The 21324-nt window shown below is 42.3% G+C and overlaps 1 protein-coding gene across 2 annotated transcripts in view; it reads right to left on the bottom strand.

The window, feature by feature from the left end:
* Positions 1 to 13730, bottom strand: part of ETFA (electron transfer flavoprotein subunit alpha) — a 29054-nt gene extending 15324 nt beyond the window's left edge. For both annotated transcript variants that reach the window (XR_009724632.1, XM_061347684.1), the window contains exons 1-8: positions 13598 to 13730; positions 6804 to 6953; positions 5029 to 5110; positions 4856 to 4938; positions 3379 to 3478; positions 2079 to 2189; positions 1040 to 1141; positions 213 to 281 (exon numbers count right to left, since the gene is read on the bottom strand). Coding sequence is in view for 1 of the 2 variants with exons in the window: in XM_061347684.1 (XP_061203668.1) it covers positions 213 to 281; positions 1040 to 1141; positions 2079 to 2189; positions 3379 to 3478; positions 4856 to 4938; positions 5029 to 5110; positions 6804 to 6953; positions 13598 to 13636 (736 nt within the window). In the remaining variant the exon portion in view is untranslated. The remainder of the gene's footprint in view (positions 1 to 212; positions 282 to 1039; positions 1142 to 2078; positions 2190 to 3378; positions 3479 to 4855; positions 4939 to 5028; positions 5111 to 6803; positions 6954 to 13597) is intronic.
* Positions 13731 to 21324: the final 7594 nt, after the last annotated feature.

The following is a 21324-nucleotide window of genomic DNA, read 5'->3' on the forward strand; positions in this document are numbered from 1 at the left end:
ATATTACAGTTTAGTATTCTGCTTCATACACAAGCATTTAAATACACAGTTGGCCACCAGGAGAAGACAAAACTTTATGACTCTAAACTAATGGGATTTTTAATTTTTTTTTTGAGACATGAAAATAAAAGACTTTAATATGAACACTGGTTTTCATGTGACCTTTTTAAACATAACCAGGGTTAAAAAAAAAAAGAGAAAAACAAGTTTACCTGCAGCATGCAACTGATCCGCAAGATCATATAACAGCTTGAAGTTCTCACCACTCTTCAAGCCCCTCCCTTAAAAGTCAAGAAAAAAGAACATATAATATGCTTTAAGATTTTCTATTGTCTACACAAACTTTCTCCATAAGTATTTGCAAAGGCACAAATATACACTTGCATAGGGTAGTTTTCAATACATTACTAAATAGTACTGAATATTTGGAGAATTAGCTTTTGTCTTTGTGAGTAATATTATTTCATATGTATAACACAACAGCACTGTCTGGTTTACTTCCTGCACGCAGCACCATCAAGACCATTCTCTGAAACCAGAGGAACACGATTTTTTTTTACTAATTTGTGCTCCCTCTGCTGGCACAAACCTCTGTAGTGGGATAACTAAAGGATAATTTTTTAGCCCTAGGCATACAATAAAAATCACAGTCCATCCCTTTATACCTGCAGAGCAGAATACAAGCATAATGACTTTAAAATCATTAGAGCCATTACACAATAACGTTTGGACTGTCTCTAACAATCAACAACAACAGACTTAGAACTAAAACCACTTCATACTGCTATAATTTTAAAGGGACTCACCAAATATGTCAATGTTCTTAAAAAGCCTACAAGCATATGTTAAACTCATGCTTTGCCTTTTCATAAAACATACACATTGGGTGCGTTCCCACTGGCCTCCATGCAAGAACTACATCATAAATATTTATATCTTTATTAACACATGACATTACAGTGTTCTGCCACAGATTATTTGATCAAGATGTACCATTATTTAAATGCAACACAGCACACTTTTCATATTATCTACTTACCACCAGACACAACCACTTTTGCACTAGTAAGCTCTGGTCGGTCGCTTTTTGTCAACTCCTGCTCAATCCATTCAGACAGACCAACAGGCGGTGGAGGGGTTACTGCATTCAGCAGATGAATAAAAACACCCGCAAGAAAAGAGATCAAACGTGTAATTTCAACATTTTAATTCTGATCTTAAATTTCATGCAGAGTTCATAACCAATTCTACTTACTACCAGTAACTGCTCTGCTCCCAAGTTCCAAGCTCGTTTTCTTACTTATGTTTAAGTAACCTATAGTATAAACTGCACTAAAATTAAAGGTCTGTACATTGACATCAACCCAGCATAATAAATCTGATCCTTATTAAGACAGGCAAACAAGCCAATTAAGCAACACACTGTGCTATAGCATTTGTTTCCTTACACCCAGAGATTTAGGAAATACAGGATGGTTTGGGAGCAGGTACTAAGCCACCCACAAAAATCTGAGGACTGGAGCCCACACACATGCAGCACATTACTAATGATTGTCTCTGCTGGATTTACAGCACAGTCATAAAAAGGCCCACAGAGAAGAAAACAGCAGAGGTGGTCAAACACTGGAACAGGTTGTCCAGAGTGTCCATCTGTAGAGTTCCTCAAAGCCTGACTGAACAAAATCCTGGGCAACCAGCTCCAGGGGAGTTGGACTAAACTGCTACTGATTTAGCTAGACCTATCTTGACTGAAATATGAGCAATTAAACAAAACTGGGGCTAGCCAGCTACTTTTTTTTTTTTTTTTGCTCAATCTTGCTTTGAAAACCAATCTGGCTATTGAAACAGCTGTAACTAAGTTACAAGACTGCACTGTCAGAGGTTTAAACAGCGAGTGAAAGAGATTTCACCACATATAATTTCATTTCTGGTCAACGAAAAGTGTAAAGTACCCATATTAAAACCATAAAGCTAGAATTATGACAGTTTGCTTTAACAAATACTTCTACAAAACATCACTATGCCATGAGCAAAACTCTTATCACATGGAGCAACAAAATGCCAGAACAAATACTCACACTTTTCTAAACTGGCACTACCACCACTTGCTGGTGCAGCCTCAAAAGAAGTTCCCCGTACAGTGAATATTTTAATTGCTTCGTCACATTGCAAAGTGCAAAGAATATTTCCTGAGAAAACAAAGGTTCACATTATATTCCTCAACAAGATATCAGACATACCAGGCTTTTTAAAAAAGAAATAAAGTTAGTATTAGAAACACATCAGCAGTTCTACAAGAAGAGGTAACAGTCAGAAAGTTACTACCCAAAACTGCAGCTTTAGATAACTAAAACTTGAAACTCAGGCACTTAAAAATTATAAACATTTTCATTTACTTTTTAGCTCCATGCTTCTGAAGTATCGTAACAAATCCTGGTTTTAAATGACACACAGCATTCAGATCCTCTCTTACGGACGAGCTTTTAAATTTCAGAAAGGGGAAAAGAAAGAAAACAAGTTTCACGCTTTAACATAAAGAGCACCTGTAATTCATAGATCTTTTATCCTGCCACATGAATTCATAAGAAGACAATAAGGTCTGCTCCTACTACCTGTGAGATTATGTTTCTCTCAATAATATATAAAACATGGTGTTCACATTGGAGGCTGTAGGGAACACTAAAAGAAAAATGCTGCAACACCAGCTATTCATAAACAAAGTCATCTCAAAACTGTGAATTACTGGAAAGCAACTTAAAAGAGCAACACAAAAATCACATTCTTGGTAACGTAACTCAAAATGTAGTATCACACTGGTATGTGATACCATCTTGTACAGCAAAATTATGAAAAGCAAGCTAATGAGCTCATACCAAAATTAAAACACAGTCTCAAACATGCATCAGAGAAACAAGACTAAAAAAGAATTGTAAATTAAATCAATTTAATACTATAAATAATTAGTTTAATGTCTTTCTAATTAGGAAGAATAACCCTGTGGCATCTTAAATCAGAACTAATGCTAGTCATATTAAATAAAGCTGGACAATTAACTTAATGTCTTATGGTTTACACAATCTGATCAGAAGTACACTACAAATAAATGCGGGATGTATAAAGGAGATTACCAAATTCTATCAAGTGAAGTGATAGACCTGGATCCTAACTGACAGTACCAAAATTGTCAGGATTACTTGCTTTCTCACCCATGGAACATCATGTCCATCCCCAGATTTCATTTTTATGAGCCACAGCAATTAGACTGTAAAGCGAAAATTCCTATCATATTCCAATGTTCTAACAACGGGATTATGTAGAAAAGTTGTTAGTATTGGGTCTTCTATTGCACAAATACCACATGCCTTTGTGATTACCCACCTGCATAGATAGTTCTCACAAAGGTATCTGGTGACTTAATTTCAATAATGTCAGAAACAGGGGCAACATCAAGTTTGCCAGCCACTCTGGGAATAAGATTCTAGAAGTTAAAGATGAAAAGTCAGCAAAGTGAAACACACATGGTCTGTAAAAGAATACCTGCTGTCCCAATTTTAACTTCACGTAATGCTGTCTGTAAGTACAAAGGCACAAACAACCAAGATTTTTGTAGGGCTACTCACATGGCTTTAGCAGCCAAAGAAAAACCCATTACTGCAATAATATTAGACATTTTATGTGACTTACCGTAAGTAAACCCTTAATTCAGTATCTTAAATTAGGAGGCTTATTTGCTCCAATAGTTGAAAACTGAATATAGATGTAATTTGCTCAGAATACTGACAATGATGGATTGCTGAACTCTTGGCACTCCAAGGGAAAAAAATAGGGTATTTTTTGGAAGCTAGTTACCAGAGACAATAGGAAAAAACCACCATACTGTTCCCCTAAGAGCCAAAAATATTATTTCAAAAATTCGTATTAAAATGTTATTTGCCTGTTCTGAAATGGACTCTAGAAAATGTCCTAGCACCTTAGGAATGGGAAAGAGAATAAAAAGAGCAACATAAATCATGAAAAAATTAGTAACAGCAAGAGCTTTGCTTGCTTTTTGTCCCCCTCCTAATCTGGTACAACACAAAGGGCCCCCACATCATTACTCACATGAAGCACTTAAAAACAGGAGTGTAAGCTTTAAAACAAAAGCTGTTAACCTTTACTAGGATACTTTAGATCAAAACTAAAGAGAAAAAAATAAAAGCATCTAAGACTTATGTAGAGATTTCTCTTAAAGAACAGAAGGGTGACGGCATCATTGATCCTACATCTGCAAGATCCCAAAAGTTTCTTTTTACTTCAGTTTAGCTGCACCGCAAAGCTGACCAGACTGTTAGTAAGGAGGCTCTTCACACACTTAGAAACACACTTCTTCAAAAACAAGTCTTGAAAAACTCCATTTTCATTACAAGCCACCTTTGCTAGGACTTGGGTCTGTTATTTATATATTTACAGACATTTCAATGTACATGACTTATAGGATAGATACAATTCCCCGCCCAAAACAAAATAAATTACTTCCTGCAGGTCTGCACACTTTCATTTCAACATGCAAATCATACAATTATCATCTCAACACACTGTGCAATTTTCACAATGCTTTCAGAAGACTTCAGCTAATTCATGCTGTTGTACATTTTGACTTTTGTATACAGACCTAGCTGGTTATCACTGAACACTTCTACACTCTTCCTTTGTTCAAGTCAGCCCATAAAAAAAACTCAGACAACAGTGTTTCTAACTAGTAAGTTTTTGCAAACTCAGAGATGTCCGTAGCTGACCTCTCTGATTCACTCTTCTACATGCAACAGTGCTTGCCCCTTTTCCACAGGAGAGTTTTGATGTACTTTGATCTACTTACCTTTCCAAAGGCAGATGCTCCAGCACAAATGTGGGTGTAATTATATTTTTTATGAGTTTCCACAATCAAGGGAGTCAGCTCCTCTAAGGATAAAAATACATTGCTCAAAATTTACAACTATCAGTTGCAAATATAAACAGTTTCTTTTGTCAATGGGTAAGAAACACTCTCACCTGCTAGAAATCCCTTGTATGCATCATGCTGAGCCACCAGAACTTTTGCAACACCCTGCACTTTGCTGACTTCTTGTGCTACCTATGATTACAAATGAATTATCATTCGCTTGTATTATAACAGGTACTACAAACAAACAACAAGAGCCCCTGCTACCAATTGCTCACAGCCTACAACGAGTTAAAACTGGAATACAAAAGTAGATGAATTTCAGAATCGGAACAAACCTGATGGAACAAAATGCAGATCTTGTGATCACAGCATAGTGCCCTACAGGATAATGAGAATTAATTTTGTAAACATGAAAACTACAAAAGAAATCAAACCTAGGACAGCTTCCCTCCTGTACAAAGGATTACACAGTGATCTCACTTATTTCAACAGCTGGTAACACTTGAGGATTACTGCTCGGTATTCTGATATAATCATCAACTACTTCCTCTTAAATCAGTCAGTATCTACCATGCAAATACAAATGTACAGCAATGTTAGGAACTTTGTCCAAATTTAAGGAGCAACCCTTTGCCCACTGATGTGATTTATATTTTCAGTTCTGTATTTATGCATTTTTTTCTTTTAGATTTGCAGAAGTTTACATGACAAAAGGGTTGTTGCAGATCAGAGGACTAACAGCATTGTCTAGAAACCACATGCATTGTCCCAGAACTAACACAGAGTTTGCCGAGTATCAGTTTACTCTCAAAAATTAACAAGAATAAGCAAAAATGCTCCAGAATCTGAGTAACTGTCTCTTTTGTATGATCAAGACAGCTCTTACAAAGAAACTTAAAAACCTCAAATAAAAAAAAAAAAAAAAAAAAATCAACCTCTGGTGACATACATTGCCACACAGACACCATATACTTACTATTAAAATCCAGACAAAACATTCCCAATCATATTTCTACTATGCAAGTGTTGAAGAATAGGGAAACACAAAACCAGGCATCTCAAGCAAAATTCATTTTTTAATTTTCTTGATCTAGATAACTACTTTTTCCAGATCTCCACCTCAAACACCTGGGTCTCAGTTTAAATTAGCCACTGAGTTTTCTCCACCTATGTGAACTAGATGCCCTAAGTATGCCTCCTGCATAAGATACTACATATTACTTTTAGAATAACAATTCATAAATAGCCTAGTATGAAAAATATTAGGCAAAATTTGTACTTTTGCTGTTGACACAAGAATACATCATGCTGAATAGAAGTATCACTAACGTATTGACTATACTGTCTCTACATTTTGCACATAAAAATTACAACAGCTAACACACAAGAAGCTTTGCAGATGTGAGCTATAAAGTCAAGAAGCACTAATTTCAGAATTTTAGGTTGCAAATTCACTATGCAACTAGAAGCTGATTAGTAGAGACTGAGATGCTCAGAAGCCCTGTTTGTCACTGTGCTGTTTCACTTCTGCTGGTTTCTATCTGAACAAAACTTCTTTCCAAGTTCTTCGCACTGCACAGTTTGTATTTTGAGCTTCACAGGGAACTATTGTTTTAAAAGTCATTTGTCTTTAGTCCTATAAAAATTTGCTTGCATAAGCTTATAACAATTGAAATTATTGGTATTCCTTGTGAAATGAAATCTATACACATATATCCACATGAGAAGAGAAGCAGTTCAAGTGCCAGACATTTCCAACAGATTAGCAATTCCTGGCACATTTCCTCTTCACTACAGATTATTTTTCAGGCTGACCAAGATGCCACCAAGTATTGTTTCAGTGCATTCATTATTTTGTTTGTATGAAAATACCATTTCCTACCTTGTCACAGCTGGTACCAGCTACTAAACAAGAAACTTCACCTCCAAGACTTTTTGCCGCAGTGATGGTATTTAGTGTAATGGGTGTGAGAGTCTCATTGTTGTGTTCTGCTATGACTAACGTACTCTGAAACCTCTGGACCAGCGATGCCTTTAAGAAAAAGAGAGAGAGAGAGGAGTTTGATACTTAGCTTCACAGTTATCAGTTATATAAACTGCAAAACACTGCTGTCAAACAAGAGGCTGGATCTAAGTAAAATGTATTAAGCAAGCACAATACATAAGGTGCAAAAAAAAGGCATAAACTTGTTTCATGTCAATCTATAACATGCTGTGTTTAGATTAAAAGCTCCACAGGAAAACACTGAACATATTAAGGAAAACATTTTAATAAATTACACTCAAACTCAGTTGATCACCTTAACTAAGTACCTTGAAAACTGAAGATTAGACCAGCAAGACTAAGACGGAAGGAAATCAAGGGTAGCAAATGAATATGTACCAGTTGGGTTCTTTGGGTTAGGCTGCTTTGTTGCAGGCATTTGCGGGGCTTGTTTTGGATTATTTTTTTTGAGAGTTGTTTGGGTTTTTTAGTGTACATTTTAGACAAACTCTAGCTACAGAAGATACTTTTTAGATTAGTTATTTAAAAAGGCAAAATTGCACACAATGGCAAGATGGCAAACAAGCAGCAGGGGCTCACAGCCTGAAAACACACTGACAGAACTGTCAGTAAGCATTTTTTTTCTGCTCTCCTTTAAAACATTTGACACTTGGCCACTTAGTCTACCACCATAATTTAATGGTCCTTAAATAATAATTTCTCCAATTCATGATCCACACACAGATTTTAACTTCTAAAGCAAAACATGAAAGGGGAAAAAAAAAAAAAGGGAAGGGTGAAGCAAAGAACTGCCATGAAACCAAACCAAAATATCCTGAGCTCTGAGTCTTTCTTCTCTAACTTTCAGGGTGAACCTGGAAAAACCATTATTCCTCCAAGCCTAATAACTAACACAGGGAAAGGGTTTGGGGTGGGAATGGGACTATTATCCTTCAAGTCTCAGCGTATCCTACACGAAACCTAAATCAACACTCAAGTTATGACCAGTGTAATGTAACACATGGAAAACAAAATGTATTCATCAATATGACCATGGCACAAACAGTAACACAATGCTACAGACTGCATAACCAAATGCTACTTTTTAAAACATATATTCTGATCCCATCTTCCTTCGTGCTTTTCCTTAAACTGGAAAAAAAGCTTCAGACAATCTGAGAGGCTAAAAGTTGGACTTTACCTCACAAAGCCTACCAACATACTAAGCTTCACTCAGAGAACACAAATTCCAAGTACTACACTGAAGCTAATCCAAAGTAAATGTATAAATACAAAGGTAAATTTCTGCAGAATCAGGACTGTAACTTGTTGTTTGAATTAAAACAACAAGGAATCTTAGAGAAGTGCTCTGCATTACCTCTTTTATGCTTAAGGTTACTTGCTACGATTAAAGATTCTGAGACTGTTTGAAGCCAATTGCCAGTAACAAAATATTTATTGCCAATACAGATCAGACACTATTTCTGATTACATTTCATACATTTGCAATAAAAGTTATGAGATTTTAGTCACCGTTTGAAGAATAAATCCATGTTTTTGTGGCAAAAAACCCACTTTTCCAATGATTTACAGTTGTGTTGCAGGACAAAGTGAACCATACTCCTGAGAGATTCTGAAGTTTCCAAATTTCCAAAGGGAGCCACATGCATTTTAAACACCTACTTAATTCTGACTGCATTATGAGCCTTTCCCTAAATAAGTACTGCACCACCAGAGGAGCTCTGTATCATCCTGTCAAGCAATTCTAGAATAAACTGGGGAAAAAAAACACTAAAACAACCCCCCCCAAAACAGTGGTTGTTTTTTGTTGTGTTTTTGTTGTTGTTTTTTTTTTTTTTTTAATCCAAAAAGTATAAGAGTAATGTATGCTGCTTGAGCAGGCTGGGTATTACAGCATTGACTAGGCATGATTTCTAACTGATAATCCTGCATAACTGTGGGAACAGCAAACCAGAAGGTCACTTTATGTCTACTTGCATTATATTTCTGGACGTAAAGGCAAGACCAGATTTTAAAAAGCCACATTCTAGATCTTGGGTAATATTCCTGGATGACAAATAAGATTCCTATGTGGGTCTGACTTTTAATATAATAACACATGACAAATGATTTTAAATAATCAAAACCAAACTGACTTTTGTTTGCTGTAATAAACCTTGTGCAGTGAAAGCAGAGAATTATTCATCCAGTTGCATCTGATCCAAGAAACTAAGATTCTGCAATGAGTCAATGAAGAAGACAAGGAGTTATCTTAATGAAGTAACTTGTCCAGCTCACAGTTGACAAGGACAGCCCATTATTTCACTTACAATTTCTGACCTGTGCTTGGGCAGGATGTCTAGCTTGAAGCCTGGATAAAATATGGTTGAGTATAAACTTGCCCAGCTAATAGCAAACAACCTAAGCAGCTGACAATCAAACTACTGAAAACAACACATTGAGAGGGAACACCTCTCAGTGCTTGCACCACAGAAGGCTCCTGGTGAAAACCAATCAGGCTATCCAAAGGCATCAACTACAGTTAGACATCCTACTAAGTCAGGCAATCGAGTGGCTTCTCAAGCACACCAGTAATTATGAAAAACACATCTACCAGCAACCAGTAGAACTGGAGATTTATTTCACCTGGGTTTGTATATAAATCAAAGCTAGGCACCTATGTTGCCTCCACAACAGAAACATCTACATTTCCTCTCTGGTGAAAACTCCAGATAATGATTCGGTTCATAATAAAATGAACACTCATTAAGGAAAATGGTCTGGAGTTTCCAACACTTCTTGTTTCCCCCCAGCATTTACTGTAAAGCAAACGCAGCCACTGACTTCCAGACGCCATCCCGAGGGACCTTGACACACTTGTGAGGTGGGCTGATGCCAACCTCAAGAAGTTTAACCACGCCAAGTGCAAGGTCCTACACCTGGGTCGGAGCAATCCCAGGCACAGCTACAGCTGGGCAGAGAAGAGATTCAGAGCAGCCCTGCAGAGAAGGACCTGGGGGTGCTGGTCGATGAGAAAATGAACATGAGACAGCAGTGTGTTCTTGAAGCCCAGAAAGCCAACCATATCCTGGGCTGCATCAAAAGGAGCGTGACCAGCAGGTCGAAGGAGGTGATCCTGCCCCTTTATTCTGCTCTTGTGAGACCTCACTTGGAGTATTGTGTGCAGTTCTGGTGTCCTCAACATAAAAAGGACATGGATCTGTTGGAACAAGTCCAGAGGAAGGCCACGAGGATGATCAGGGGACTGGAACACCTCCCATATGAAGATCAGCTGAGAAAGTTGGGGCTGTTCAGCCTGGAGAAGAGAAGGCTGCGTGGAGACCTCATAGCAGCCTTCCAGTATCTGAAGGGGGCCTATAGGGATGCTGGGGAGGGACTCTTCATTAGGGACTGTAGTGGTAGGACAAAGGGTAATGGGTTAAAACTTAAACAGGGAAAGTTTAGATTGGATATAAGGAGGAAATTCTTTCCTGTAAGGGTGGTGAGACACTGAAATGGGTTGTCCGGGGAGGTTGTGAATGCTCCATCCCTGGCAGTGTTCAAGGTCAGGTTGGACAAGGCCTTGGGTAATATGGTTTAGAGAGAGGTGTCCCTGCCCATGGCAGGGGGACTGGAACTTGATGATCTTAAGGTCCTTTCCAACCCTAACTATTCTGATTCTATGCCTGAACATCGGCACCTAGATGTGCAGTATGCATCAATTAAGCCATTTGCACAGTACCAAAGGATTTGCTGAATCTGTCATCAAGTTTCCCCTAAGCACCTTTTAACTTCCCACCTGAGAAATTCAGCAATGTTTTCCAAGCAGAATGTGAAAAAATTAAGCAAAATATCTGAATTTCTAGACTTTAAACAAAATAACTGAGACTACTCTGCTACTGTTCCAGCAAAACACTAGAAATCTAGACATGCCCAGTACATATGCACAGATAACCCACACATTCAAAGTACTCATTCAATCTGCACAGGTGATCTTCTCTTCACAGCAATACTAATGCAATCCAAACACGTCAGTCTTTCAGCACAGGGACAGGTCACTTGAACAGCACAGAAGCAGGCCTAGCACTCCTAAAGCATGGATGTACTGCTTATATCCTACAGAACACATGTATTAACATCTGGGAAATCTGGAAAAAGTGTTTCAAATCTTTGCTTGCTGCTTAGTGAGCAGACAGGTATCAATGGCCTCTGCAATCCATACAGCTCATAGGTCACTGCCTGCAGCCCACTCTAAGGATGCTCAATGCAACACAATACACAGAACAAGCTCTCTTAAGTAACACATGGCAGGCACAAGAACAAAACACGGGACGGCCAGAAAGCCTTCCCAGGAAACATAAGAGCTTCTGCAGGTGTATTCTACATGCCTCCACATTCCAAATATGAAGTAGGCTGTCAGAAACTTCACCCTTCAGGAGACCAAAGTTTGTCTCCTAGCCTCATCAGAAGAGCCACTGGAAGCACAGCAACTAAACCACAACAGAAATTCACAACGCAAAAGCACCTAACAGGTGGACGCAAAAAGGCATCTTTAGAGCTGACTTTCTTAGCTGTAAAAGCAAACTGGACAGAAATTAAAGTCAGAGTGCTGCTTGGTAGGAATTATGCATCTCATAGAGACCCATTATCACTGGGCAAAATTCCCAAGAACTGACTCCAGGAACTAGGAATTGGGGTATTAGTGAAGATAATGACTACATTCCTATGCAATAAAACAGTGCCTAATTCTATTAATAGTCTTGTAGCTGCAAAACCTAAAATAAATTTAAGAAAATATATTTGGGAAGATCAGACAGAGGAGGAAGCTAGCAATAAAGCTTATACTTCTTCTAAAGCCTTTATACAGACCTGGCTACAGAAGAAGTCTAAGAGACAGCTCTTTGCCTCCAGAAAACACTAACTAGAAAAACAACACTAAAGGCACCTGTACTGAAATGCAGCTAAAACTGTAGAGAATGGCAAAAGAAATGAACACTAATATAAAGGATTTAAAGGAACATAATAAAGACTTAAAATTAGAAAGGAACTGAAGCAGCAATAGAAAATTGTACTACAGAATCAACTTTTCCAGCTATGTTCCAGCCATATTAATGTTCAAGCCACTAATTAAAATCAAAGCAACAAAGCTGTTCTGAAATACAGACAGCACTATTGAAAGTGACCTCACTAGATGGCTTATTCCCATCTCTGCACCAAGCTTTTGTGTACTTGTAGTCTCATACTCCTTCTCAGCCCTCACTTCTAAGTTCTGCAACTCCAACCTTTCCCAGTTGCTCACACTTTCCAGTTCTCTCACATCCTGTTTTTCTCTAGACTATATTCACTCTTGAACTGTAGGAGTGTTAGCAGTGCTGGAGTTAGCTCTGCTTCTTTTGCAGATCACACTGGTACCCACAGACAACACACACTATGTTTTGTTGGCTTTATGCATCTGTGAGTTTAGATGCATATGGCTGAAAAACAAGGAGTTGACCTCATGTTACCAGGACATGAGAATGAATTGTGCAGTGATTGCGAGTGACTATTATTTACACAGCAGTACCATATGTTCCAGGAGCACCAGAGACCATCAAGACCTTTGCTCTACAAAGCCTACAGCCTAACAACAACTGAGAGTTGGACATGGTTACACTTACAATTGTTAGATTAACTAAATCATGTATGTCCTTGTCTACCTTTGCTCTCCTTTTAAGCCATTCTTCATACCTGAAACCAATTAATACATTCCTGTAATGCCTGTAAAAGCCCCAGGGAACTCAAAAAGAAACTTGCTCAAAAACTTTAGCTGTTTTAGAAAAGGCTATAGACACACAGTTGTGGTGGAGAGAGTGCCTCCTGGTGCATGCTACAAGACTGACCAAATATTCAGGGGCATTTCATGAATCATCTACTCCAACTAACCTTGAGTTCACCTAGTTGTTAAATTTGGCAACATGGCCACCATGCCACAAGCAGCAAACGGCCTCCAAAAGCCCATTACTCCTCCCAGCTGAGCAGTATGAAGGTCAATATGTAAAAGCAACAAGTGTTCCGCATTAGCTTCGTCCACAGGCTGCGACAGTTAAAGCAATTACAGTTCTGCACAGCTGAGCTCGTCTGACTGAGAAACACCGTGTTAACCCTCTCAAAACCCCAGACAGCCTCTCCTTGAGCCGCAAGTATCTAACATTGTTAAGAGGTCGCAATAATAAACTCCAAGAGCCTCTTCCAGCTGTAAGGAAGGTAATCCTCTTCAGCTAGTCCCGTCAGAAGGCGGCCGAGAGTGAGCACTTGGGAGAACTTTGAGACCTTCCTCATAACCACGTCCAAGACAACAACCTTCAGCTCCTGCCTGCAGCAAGCACGGCAAAGTTCTTACGCACCCGGCATACACTCAGAAACTTCTAACGGCCGCGCTGTGTGAAAAGCGGGGCCTAGCGGAGGAACTCGGCCCCGGCGGAGCCCCGGTGCCCGCTCCTCGGACACCCCCTCGGCCATCGCTGCTGGGCGGGCCGACGGCGGAGCTCGGCCCTGCGCCTCGCCCCACCTCTGCCCCACTGGGCACGCGCCCTCCCGGCCGGGGCGGAGGAGAGACCCTGGCCCCGCGGCACCCCACACCCGGCCGCCGCCACCGCCGATCCCCAGTGCTGAGGGGGCGCGCGCCGCCCGCCCTCGCTCCCGCCCGCACTCACCGCCCGCCGAAAAGGCTGCGCCGCGACCACCCGCAACATGGCTTCACCGTCCCGGCCCCGCGCTGCTCTCGCGAGAGCAACGCCCCGCCGCGCCCCGCCGCCTCATTGGCCGGAGCGGCGGGCTAATGGGCAGCGCTAACAGAGCGCCCCTTGCACCCGCGGGTACCGGGCGGGGAGGGCAACGCCGAGCCCAGCGCAGGGGTGGTGTTTGCGGCCACCGGCTTGTCCGGGGACTGGCCCCGCGCCCCTCGAGGTACCGAAGGGCAGAGCAGAGCAGAGCCGCTCCCGCGAGCGCCTCCAGGGTAACGAGCACCCGTGCGGCACGCGCGCCTTCTAGTCCGAACGGGCTGGCCACTAGCACTAGCCTCTGGCCTCGCACTGCTTCCGCACAGCGTTAAAGCCTTTCAAAGGGAGAAAGCAGGAAGCGGAGTTGGGAACGCGACCGCCTATGCTCCGGAGCAGGCTAGCCCAAGCCAATAAAAACGTGTCTCGTGAAAAAAAAGAGAGGAAAACCCTTCATTTGCAGCTGTGGGGCCAGCAGAAGCAAGAGAGGCCACGCAGCATGAGCAGGCTGCCATCCGGACCCCGGGGGATGACCAGGCCTAGGGCTGCCCACCAGTTTCTGGGTGCCCCCAGCCAACTTCCCTGTGGCATTGGCACACAGCAAGAGCAAAGAGGCTGGACGCTTCCCAAGCAGTCTGACAGCATGGAAGCCTGCTCAGGTAACACCAGCCCAGAGCAGCATCCCCTCTGTAGGGCTGATTCACAGTTGTCTCACTCACACCCCTGCCCTTGGCACTGGGCAATAGCTCCTTCACTCTGAATACCTAGACCCTTTTTATTACTATTTATTATTATGATTTCTCAGAACTAAGCCAAGACATTTTGTGTCTGCCCTTTCCACAGCACCAGGTGCCCCAGGGGCCATGCTGGGACTCAACTGTTTTCCATACCTCCAGATATTTTTCCAGGTGACAACGGATTTAAAACTCAGTGAAGCAAAACCTTTCAGGCCAAGTTCACTGCTAAAGCATGTGCTGCGTCTCTCTGAAAACCTGGTGTCCTGGAGAAGCTGGCAGGAGCCGGAAGAGCTGGCCTGCCAGCCCAGGAGCCCCAAGCACACACAGGTTGTGGATATTCCATATTCCCAGCTGACTTCCCCTCCCGGAAATCACGAGATAGCAAGCCACGAGTGCAGTTTCTTCCTTCCCATGCTGAAGTGGTTTAGAGAAAAAAAAATAAAACCCCAGGCCATTCTGAACAATTATGGCCGTTGGACCGCTCTTCCCAGCATCACCCAGTGGTGATCTGCAGCATGTCAGTGATTTGTTCTGCATTTCTGAGGTGCCCCAGAAAAAGCAAAAGGCCAGCTGATCAAAAAGGCTCCTCAGCTTTGCCACAGCCTTGGCGCAGGACTGCCTCTAAAATATATTCTGCCACGTGATTTTGGCACATCAGATGCCAAGATGTACTACTGCTTTACAGGAAAGCTAACCAGGTCCAGCAACAGCAGCATCTGAACAGACAGTTTGTCTCAGATGCCTCTATAATGGAAGAGGAGCAGCAGTGCTGCATATTCCAGCTTCCTGGCCCCAGAGCGCTCCCAAAACTCCCCAGGCCCTCAGGGATGGTTGTGGAGTGAAGAGCTGAAGGAAGCAGCAAACCTCCTTCAGGGCCTGTGCCTGATTATGTGGGTTAACGTAGCTCCAGGGCTGCTCTAACTTCTGCCCAGGCCTGGCTCCACCCTTCAGCCATCCCCCCCAGAAACAAAGAAAACAGAATGAGCATCTGGGGTTGCCCCTGCATCTCCTGGACTGAGCAAATGACCAGGTGAAAACAAACAAACGTTTCATAAAGACAAGGGGAAGAATGATTTTGTTGAAATCACAGGACCCTGACATAGGCTTGAAGAGAGGATAAATAAATAATTTACTGGCCATTTGAGAGGTGGTTAAGGTGCAACATAACTCTTAAGAAATGTGAAGTTTTATGCAGCACAGAAATCCCTATCTACACCCTAGTTAATACAACAACAGCAAAATAGGGATACAAGAGATCATCATCATGGGCACACTTAATTTGGCTATTATGTCTTCTTAATTAAGGTGTTTTACTCATTAGAAGCGTGGCATGCAATTTCATAATCCTATTTTCAGCTCAAAACCCCAGCTTCCAGCATGCCCATCTCATGGGGATGAAATCTTTAATAAAAAGAAATAACACACATACACCTAAAAAACCCCAAAGCACCAAACCAAACAAACCCTTCTCGTTTGAGTCTGCTTTTTTAACACCTCAGACCAAAACAAAGGTGAGCTGCTATCAAAATTGACCTAATTGCATCATAGCTTGAAATAAAAAGATTCTGTCAGTATGCATCTGGCTTAATAGCATAGATCATATTTTCACAAGCAGAGTGACATCGCCACCCTTTAGTCAGATTTCAAGGTGTAGTATCACTAGTTGGGAGACATGACAGGCTTTTTATTATGCTTTCTGTTTATAATTTTGGTTCAAAACCTCAGCAACACTTCAGATGCCCATAATCCTTATTGAAACTGGCTTGATGCGGATTATACCCTCAAGCACAAAGGAAGTCTTTATCACTTATGGCCAGTGTTTTAGGAGCTTATAATTGTAATCAGGTAGGGATTATATCAGCATGATCCATACTAGCTGAACTGTGGCAAAGAGCTTTTTTTTGCCTATTTGACCTTCCCACCTAGGGCATGACAGTAATAAAAATGGTAAAACCTACAGCAAATGGGTGCTGCTGAAGGTGGAGGCACTGTCCACTTCAGGCAGAGGAGGGTACCTTTGTATTTTGAAAGAAAAATTACTCATTAATTAGTGGAAGCAGATCCTTGTATGGTGCATTGTTATCCAGGATTATTTCATTAGGATCTGCTGACCCAATTTCTGCATTGGGAAGGGAATTACATTTTTTCACACAACTGGGGGAGGGGGAGAAATAAAAGTCAATAACAAATTACTCAAACTTGAAAATATGGTTGCAAACAAGAGCAGGTACCTGTTTTGGTCTATCTACAAAACCAAGTGAAACATGTAATCATGCCTTCACCAGAATCAGGTTTTCCTTCCCTTAAAATACATAATTCCTAATTAAAACATATTGAATCCAGCCAATACAGCCTCATGACTAAGGGATTTAGAGACAGGCAGGTATTTCTTATTACTGCTATGATGACCCCCTCTGACATGGGTCATCCTTTGCTTGCTCCTCCTGCAATCACACTGGGGGTAGCTGACTCAGATAAATTAAAAGACCTTCATTTGGGAAGCTTCCCCAGTACATGAAAAGATTCACCTCCTAATCTGTCAAAATCCAATAACATTAAAGCAACTGCAACCTGCTTATGGCTCCACAGGGCTCTCTGACCCACACCCTGGCACCGCATGGGCAGCGGCAAGGAGGGACAGGACAAAAACCCACACTGGAAGCAGCAGCAGGAGAGATCTCTGCAGATGAAATACTTCATGCCCAAGCACTGCAAGCTCACATGACCCAAGTGGTTCAGTCACCCCAAGAAATTGCACTCACTCCATCCCCACAGCCACAAGTCTAGGACCCTCTGCACAGCATGGGACAGCTCTGCCCATGATTCTGCTCTCTGATCCTCATTCCCACTGGCACAAAGCTACATCTCAACATCTCACCTTTGAGTTCCTTTATAATAAAACAAAACACTGCCACAGGTGTGCTTAACACTCTGCCTAGATCACTTTATAATCACTCACCTCCACGTCTCAGAACAGCAGCTAGCCTTTCATGAGGCCTTCTAGAAGAGAAGAATGCCACCAGTCCTATTTCCAAGGTGGGGGCCATAGGCAAAAGCTCCCCTAAAACCACCCCATAGCAGGGACAACACTTCTACTGATACCAAGCCTATAAAAACACCCCAGGCAGGTGTTTTCCCTTTCCTATAAACTCCTCTCACTTGCTAATCATTTACATGTACCAATCAAGTAATGAGGGAGTTAGGGAGCAACATTACATCACATGTGCAGCCCATTCCTAGAGAACAAGATCACCAGGGGAGTTAAAAGCTTCTCCTGCTGAGGTCATGGGTGAAAAGGGATGCTCGTACCTCCTGGAAGCAAAGGCTCAGGTTGCCTTGGAAGGCAGCGTGTCCTATCCAGGAATAGCAGTGGTTTGTGTGGAGGATGAGGGAAGCAATGCTGGCAAGGAGAGAGAGTTCTGCTTTTCTCTCAGTGCAGGCACCTGCAATGAGCGTTTTGTGACCTGCGGCCCTCCTGCAGCACGCAGCATGCCTCGTCACTAATGGGAGATGCGTGTAAAATTCTTTGCCAGGTTATAGCAGCATTATTTTTTAAACAGGTAGCTGCTTTTTCTGCTCATTACACTACTGGAATCCAGAGGCCGTTATATTCCCACTCAAGCAGTGCCAAGCAGCAGAGACAGGGACAGTAGTGCCTGAAATCACCCCAGGGGAATGGCCCTTTCCACGCCTGCAAGCACTTCAGGGGAAGTTGCTTTTTCCTTTTTTCTTCAGTTTAAGCTCACTGAATAACACTTCAGTGGAAGTCCTGCAGCTGCAATATGCCTCTGTTTTTCAGTGTTTTGGAATCTGCTTGATTTTTCTTATCTTCATTGCAAAGCCTATTGGGACAGGAGCACCTTCTGGTAAAGTTACCTGCAGCTTATGCCTCCTGGTGACAAAGGCTGATGCACCTTTTGCCGTGTCATGAAGTTTAAGATGCTACAACTTAGCCATTATCTTTAACCCTGCACAAAATGACATAAGGAGATGCAGTGGCTGGGGTGGAATCTAAAATACACACTTGATTTGCCATTTCAGTGAAAGTAGTTCACAAGAAGGATGGTTTCATGGGGAGTGGGGCAGCCTCTCCGCACTGGCAGGCTACATTAAGACCAGATGCATCTCTGGGAGACATGACTGAGGTCAACCATAAATTAACAGGCTCACTGTGAGGGGAAAAAATAATAATAATGGGTCCAATTGCATGGTCTGGTATGAAGGAGGCCAGATGAGATGGGCCAATGAGTTCTTTCTGCGCCTATGGACTGTCTGAATCCTTCTTATCCAGAGGGGAAAAATGGCAAGGGTTCCCTTTGCCATTTTACCATGGCTGATTCTTAATCAATAGCAGGGCTGGCGGTAGCTCTTGTGCAATACCACTTTCCCCAGAGCTGGGCCCTCTTCCCCTGCAATGCTCCCAACCCCTGCTGGTCTCAGAAGAATTGAGCCCAAAGCTCCACATAGCAATTCAAATGCATCACCAGACATTAGGCCACCGGGTTAACCACTGTTTAATTTCGTCACATTTGTTTGTGAGTTATGTACGTGCCTTTCTTTTGTCAACATCTCCTTTTAGAAAGGATATTGATTTTGTTTTCAAAGGCTCTCGAAAATAAAATGAATGACTACATTCTAAGGAAGAGTCATTTTCTCAACAGCTGTAAATAATTTATTGTTTGCAACCCACCCAGATCAAAAGATACTTCATCAACTGATGTGGCAAAATCTGGTGCAAGCTGCATTTCTATTATCTCAGATCCAATTAACCATTTGGAGCAGACTAAAACATAACTAGATCAAGCCAGAATCAGATTAATATCCAATCCATAATCACATTAATCACAATCTGTCCATAATTAGCCATCAGATAATCCCATTGGACAGGAGGTGACATGCACTATCCCATTATCTCATTAATTATCTATTTTCAGTATCAAACATTGTCCCCAAACACAAGGAAATGGTTTTTAGAGGAAAAATGGATAGGGAATTCTCCTTTTGCTACATCCTCCTTATTCAAGTCCCAGTGGTTTGACATCGGGAGTTTTACACCATTTCTTTGTTTTTACATGTTACGTTAGAACCAAGAGCTGTCTGGTTTTCTGAGAGATGTCATCTTTGTAAATTAAATATGGTTATCTTAGGAAGATGGATAAATAAAACATTTGCTTCATATGAACAAGTTTATGAAAGAAAAGAAAACCCTTCATCAAAGGTTTTAATGGTAACATGATAACAATAGCTTTGCAATGCTAAATCTTATTGCAGATGGTTCCTGTCCTTTTTTTGTAATGTAAGTGAAATTGCATTCCATCTGTTTTAATTTTATAATGGACTTAATCCATGGCTGGCTCTGAAAGAATCAGCATTTACTGCCTTTGCAATCTGCTGCAAATAAAAAAAATTGCTACCCTTTCCCCTTTCTAGAGGGAACTTGTATTTCTGTTTGGGAGCAAACCCCAGAGAGCTGCTCTGCAGACAGCGGGGAGCGCTGTTAGCTGCCCTCACCCCGCAGCCAGGCAGCCCCTGCCAGCTCTCGCACCAACCCAGCCTGAGTTGCTCTGAAAGGGATTGAGAAGTCTGGACACTGGGTGGAGGACAGCAGGAGGAATTGGTGTGGCAGGAGATTCTGTTTGGTTTTGACCAGCAAATACCTCCAGCAGTTCCAAGTGACCTGAAAGCAGTTTTCCAGAGCTCCCTCCTGAGCTGAATTGTTCTAAAGTTTTATGATGTGCTTTCCCTTTCTCCCCTTCAAAGGTACCAACAATTAACCTGTTTGTAAATGGTGGTGGTACTGGGCTGGGTTTATGCCCGTTGCCATTACCTGTAGCCATTTTCAAGCTTTTCCTACATCACATACAGGTTCAGGGCTTTCAGCATTTCCCTGGCTAGTCCTTTTTTGCACTGAAGTGCCTGTGCAGTGCTGCCCACCCTGTTCCTACCTGCCCAGTCACAACCCGAGTCCAGTTCCACCATACCTGCCTGGTGTCTGCTCTGCACTCCCGCAGGTGAGTGCCTGCAGCACAGCTTTGTGCCGGTTTGGAGTAGTTTAGCTGGCTTGGCTGTAACCTTTCTTATTCCCAAACTGGTGGGAGGTTTGGGATAGCATAAAGGACCCTGCCCTCAAGTGAGAAAAGGGTGATGCAACATTGAGCATCCCTGCCAAGCTGCTATTTTCTTAGACGTGTCTTATTCTCCTATCACTCTGACATTTTATTTTTGCATTTTATTGTTAACACATGCAGATACTGACTCACTCAGGACTCCGTGGATTCCAGCTCAGACTGAAGTCACCCTCTTCCCTGCCAGGCACCCACCAATGGGCAGCATGCCCTGTGCCCACAGCAACAGCAGTGCTGTGGAGGTTCCCATCAGCCTTCCCATGGGGTCACCCCAGTCTGAAAAGCCAGCCAAACTTCTCCAATTCCCTTTGCATCACTAACCTCCCAGCTCAGCTCTGCTGCTGGCAAATGAGCCACAGTAACAGCAGGCAGCAGACACACCACAAACCCCGACAGGCGCTACGGCCACCCTGCCACTGCCACACAGGAGGGGGACATGTGGACTCACCCTGCCCTGAGGATGTCATTGCCACACTACACCTCTGCACCTTCACACATGCAGGGGCAGCCAGAGATGCCAAAATCCCCTGGTGACACACGCCACTGCTGAAGTGGGTACCCAAAATGCCTTCCTGCTTACCCCCTTGCCCTTGTGCAAACTTTAATGTTTGCTTTCAACATTTGGGGTTCTCAAAGGCGTAGCAGGGGCTGTGGTCAGGCAGAGGAGAGTGGATCAAATAGTCAAATAGCCAGTTACCCAAACTGTCCTCTCCCCCTCCTCAGCTTCTGGGGTTTCATACTTACAGGGAGCTTGACTTGTACAAAAAATAAGTGCTTCAGCTGGAAAACCCATCCTGCTTCC

This window comes from Neopsephotus bourkii, unplaced genomic scaffold (assembly GCF_033783945.1).
Source record: "Neopsephotus bourkii isolate Nb327-2 ecotype Australia unplaced genomic scaffold, CSIRO-AGI_Nbou_v1 NB_318, whole genome shotgun sequence".
NCBI lineage: Eukaryota > Metazoa > Chordata > Aves > Psittaciformes > Psittacidae > Neopsephotus > Neopsephotus bourkii.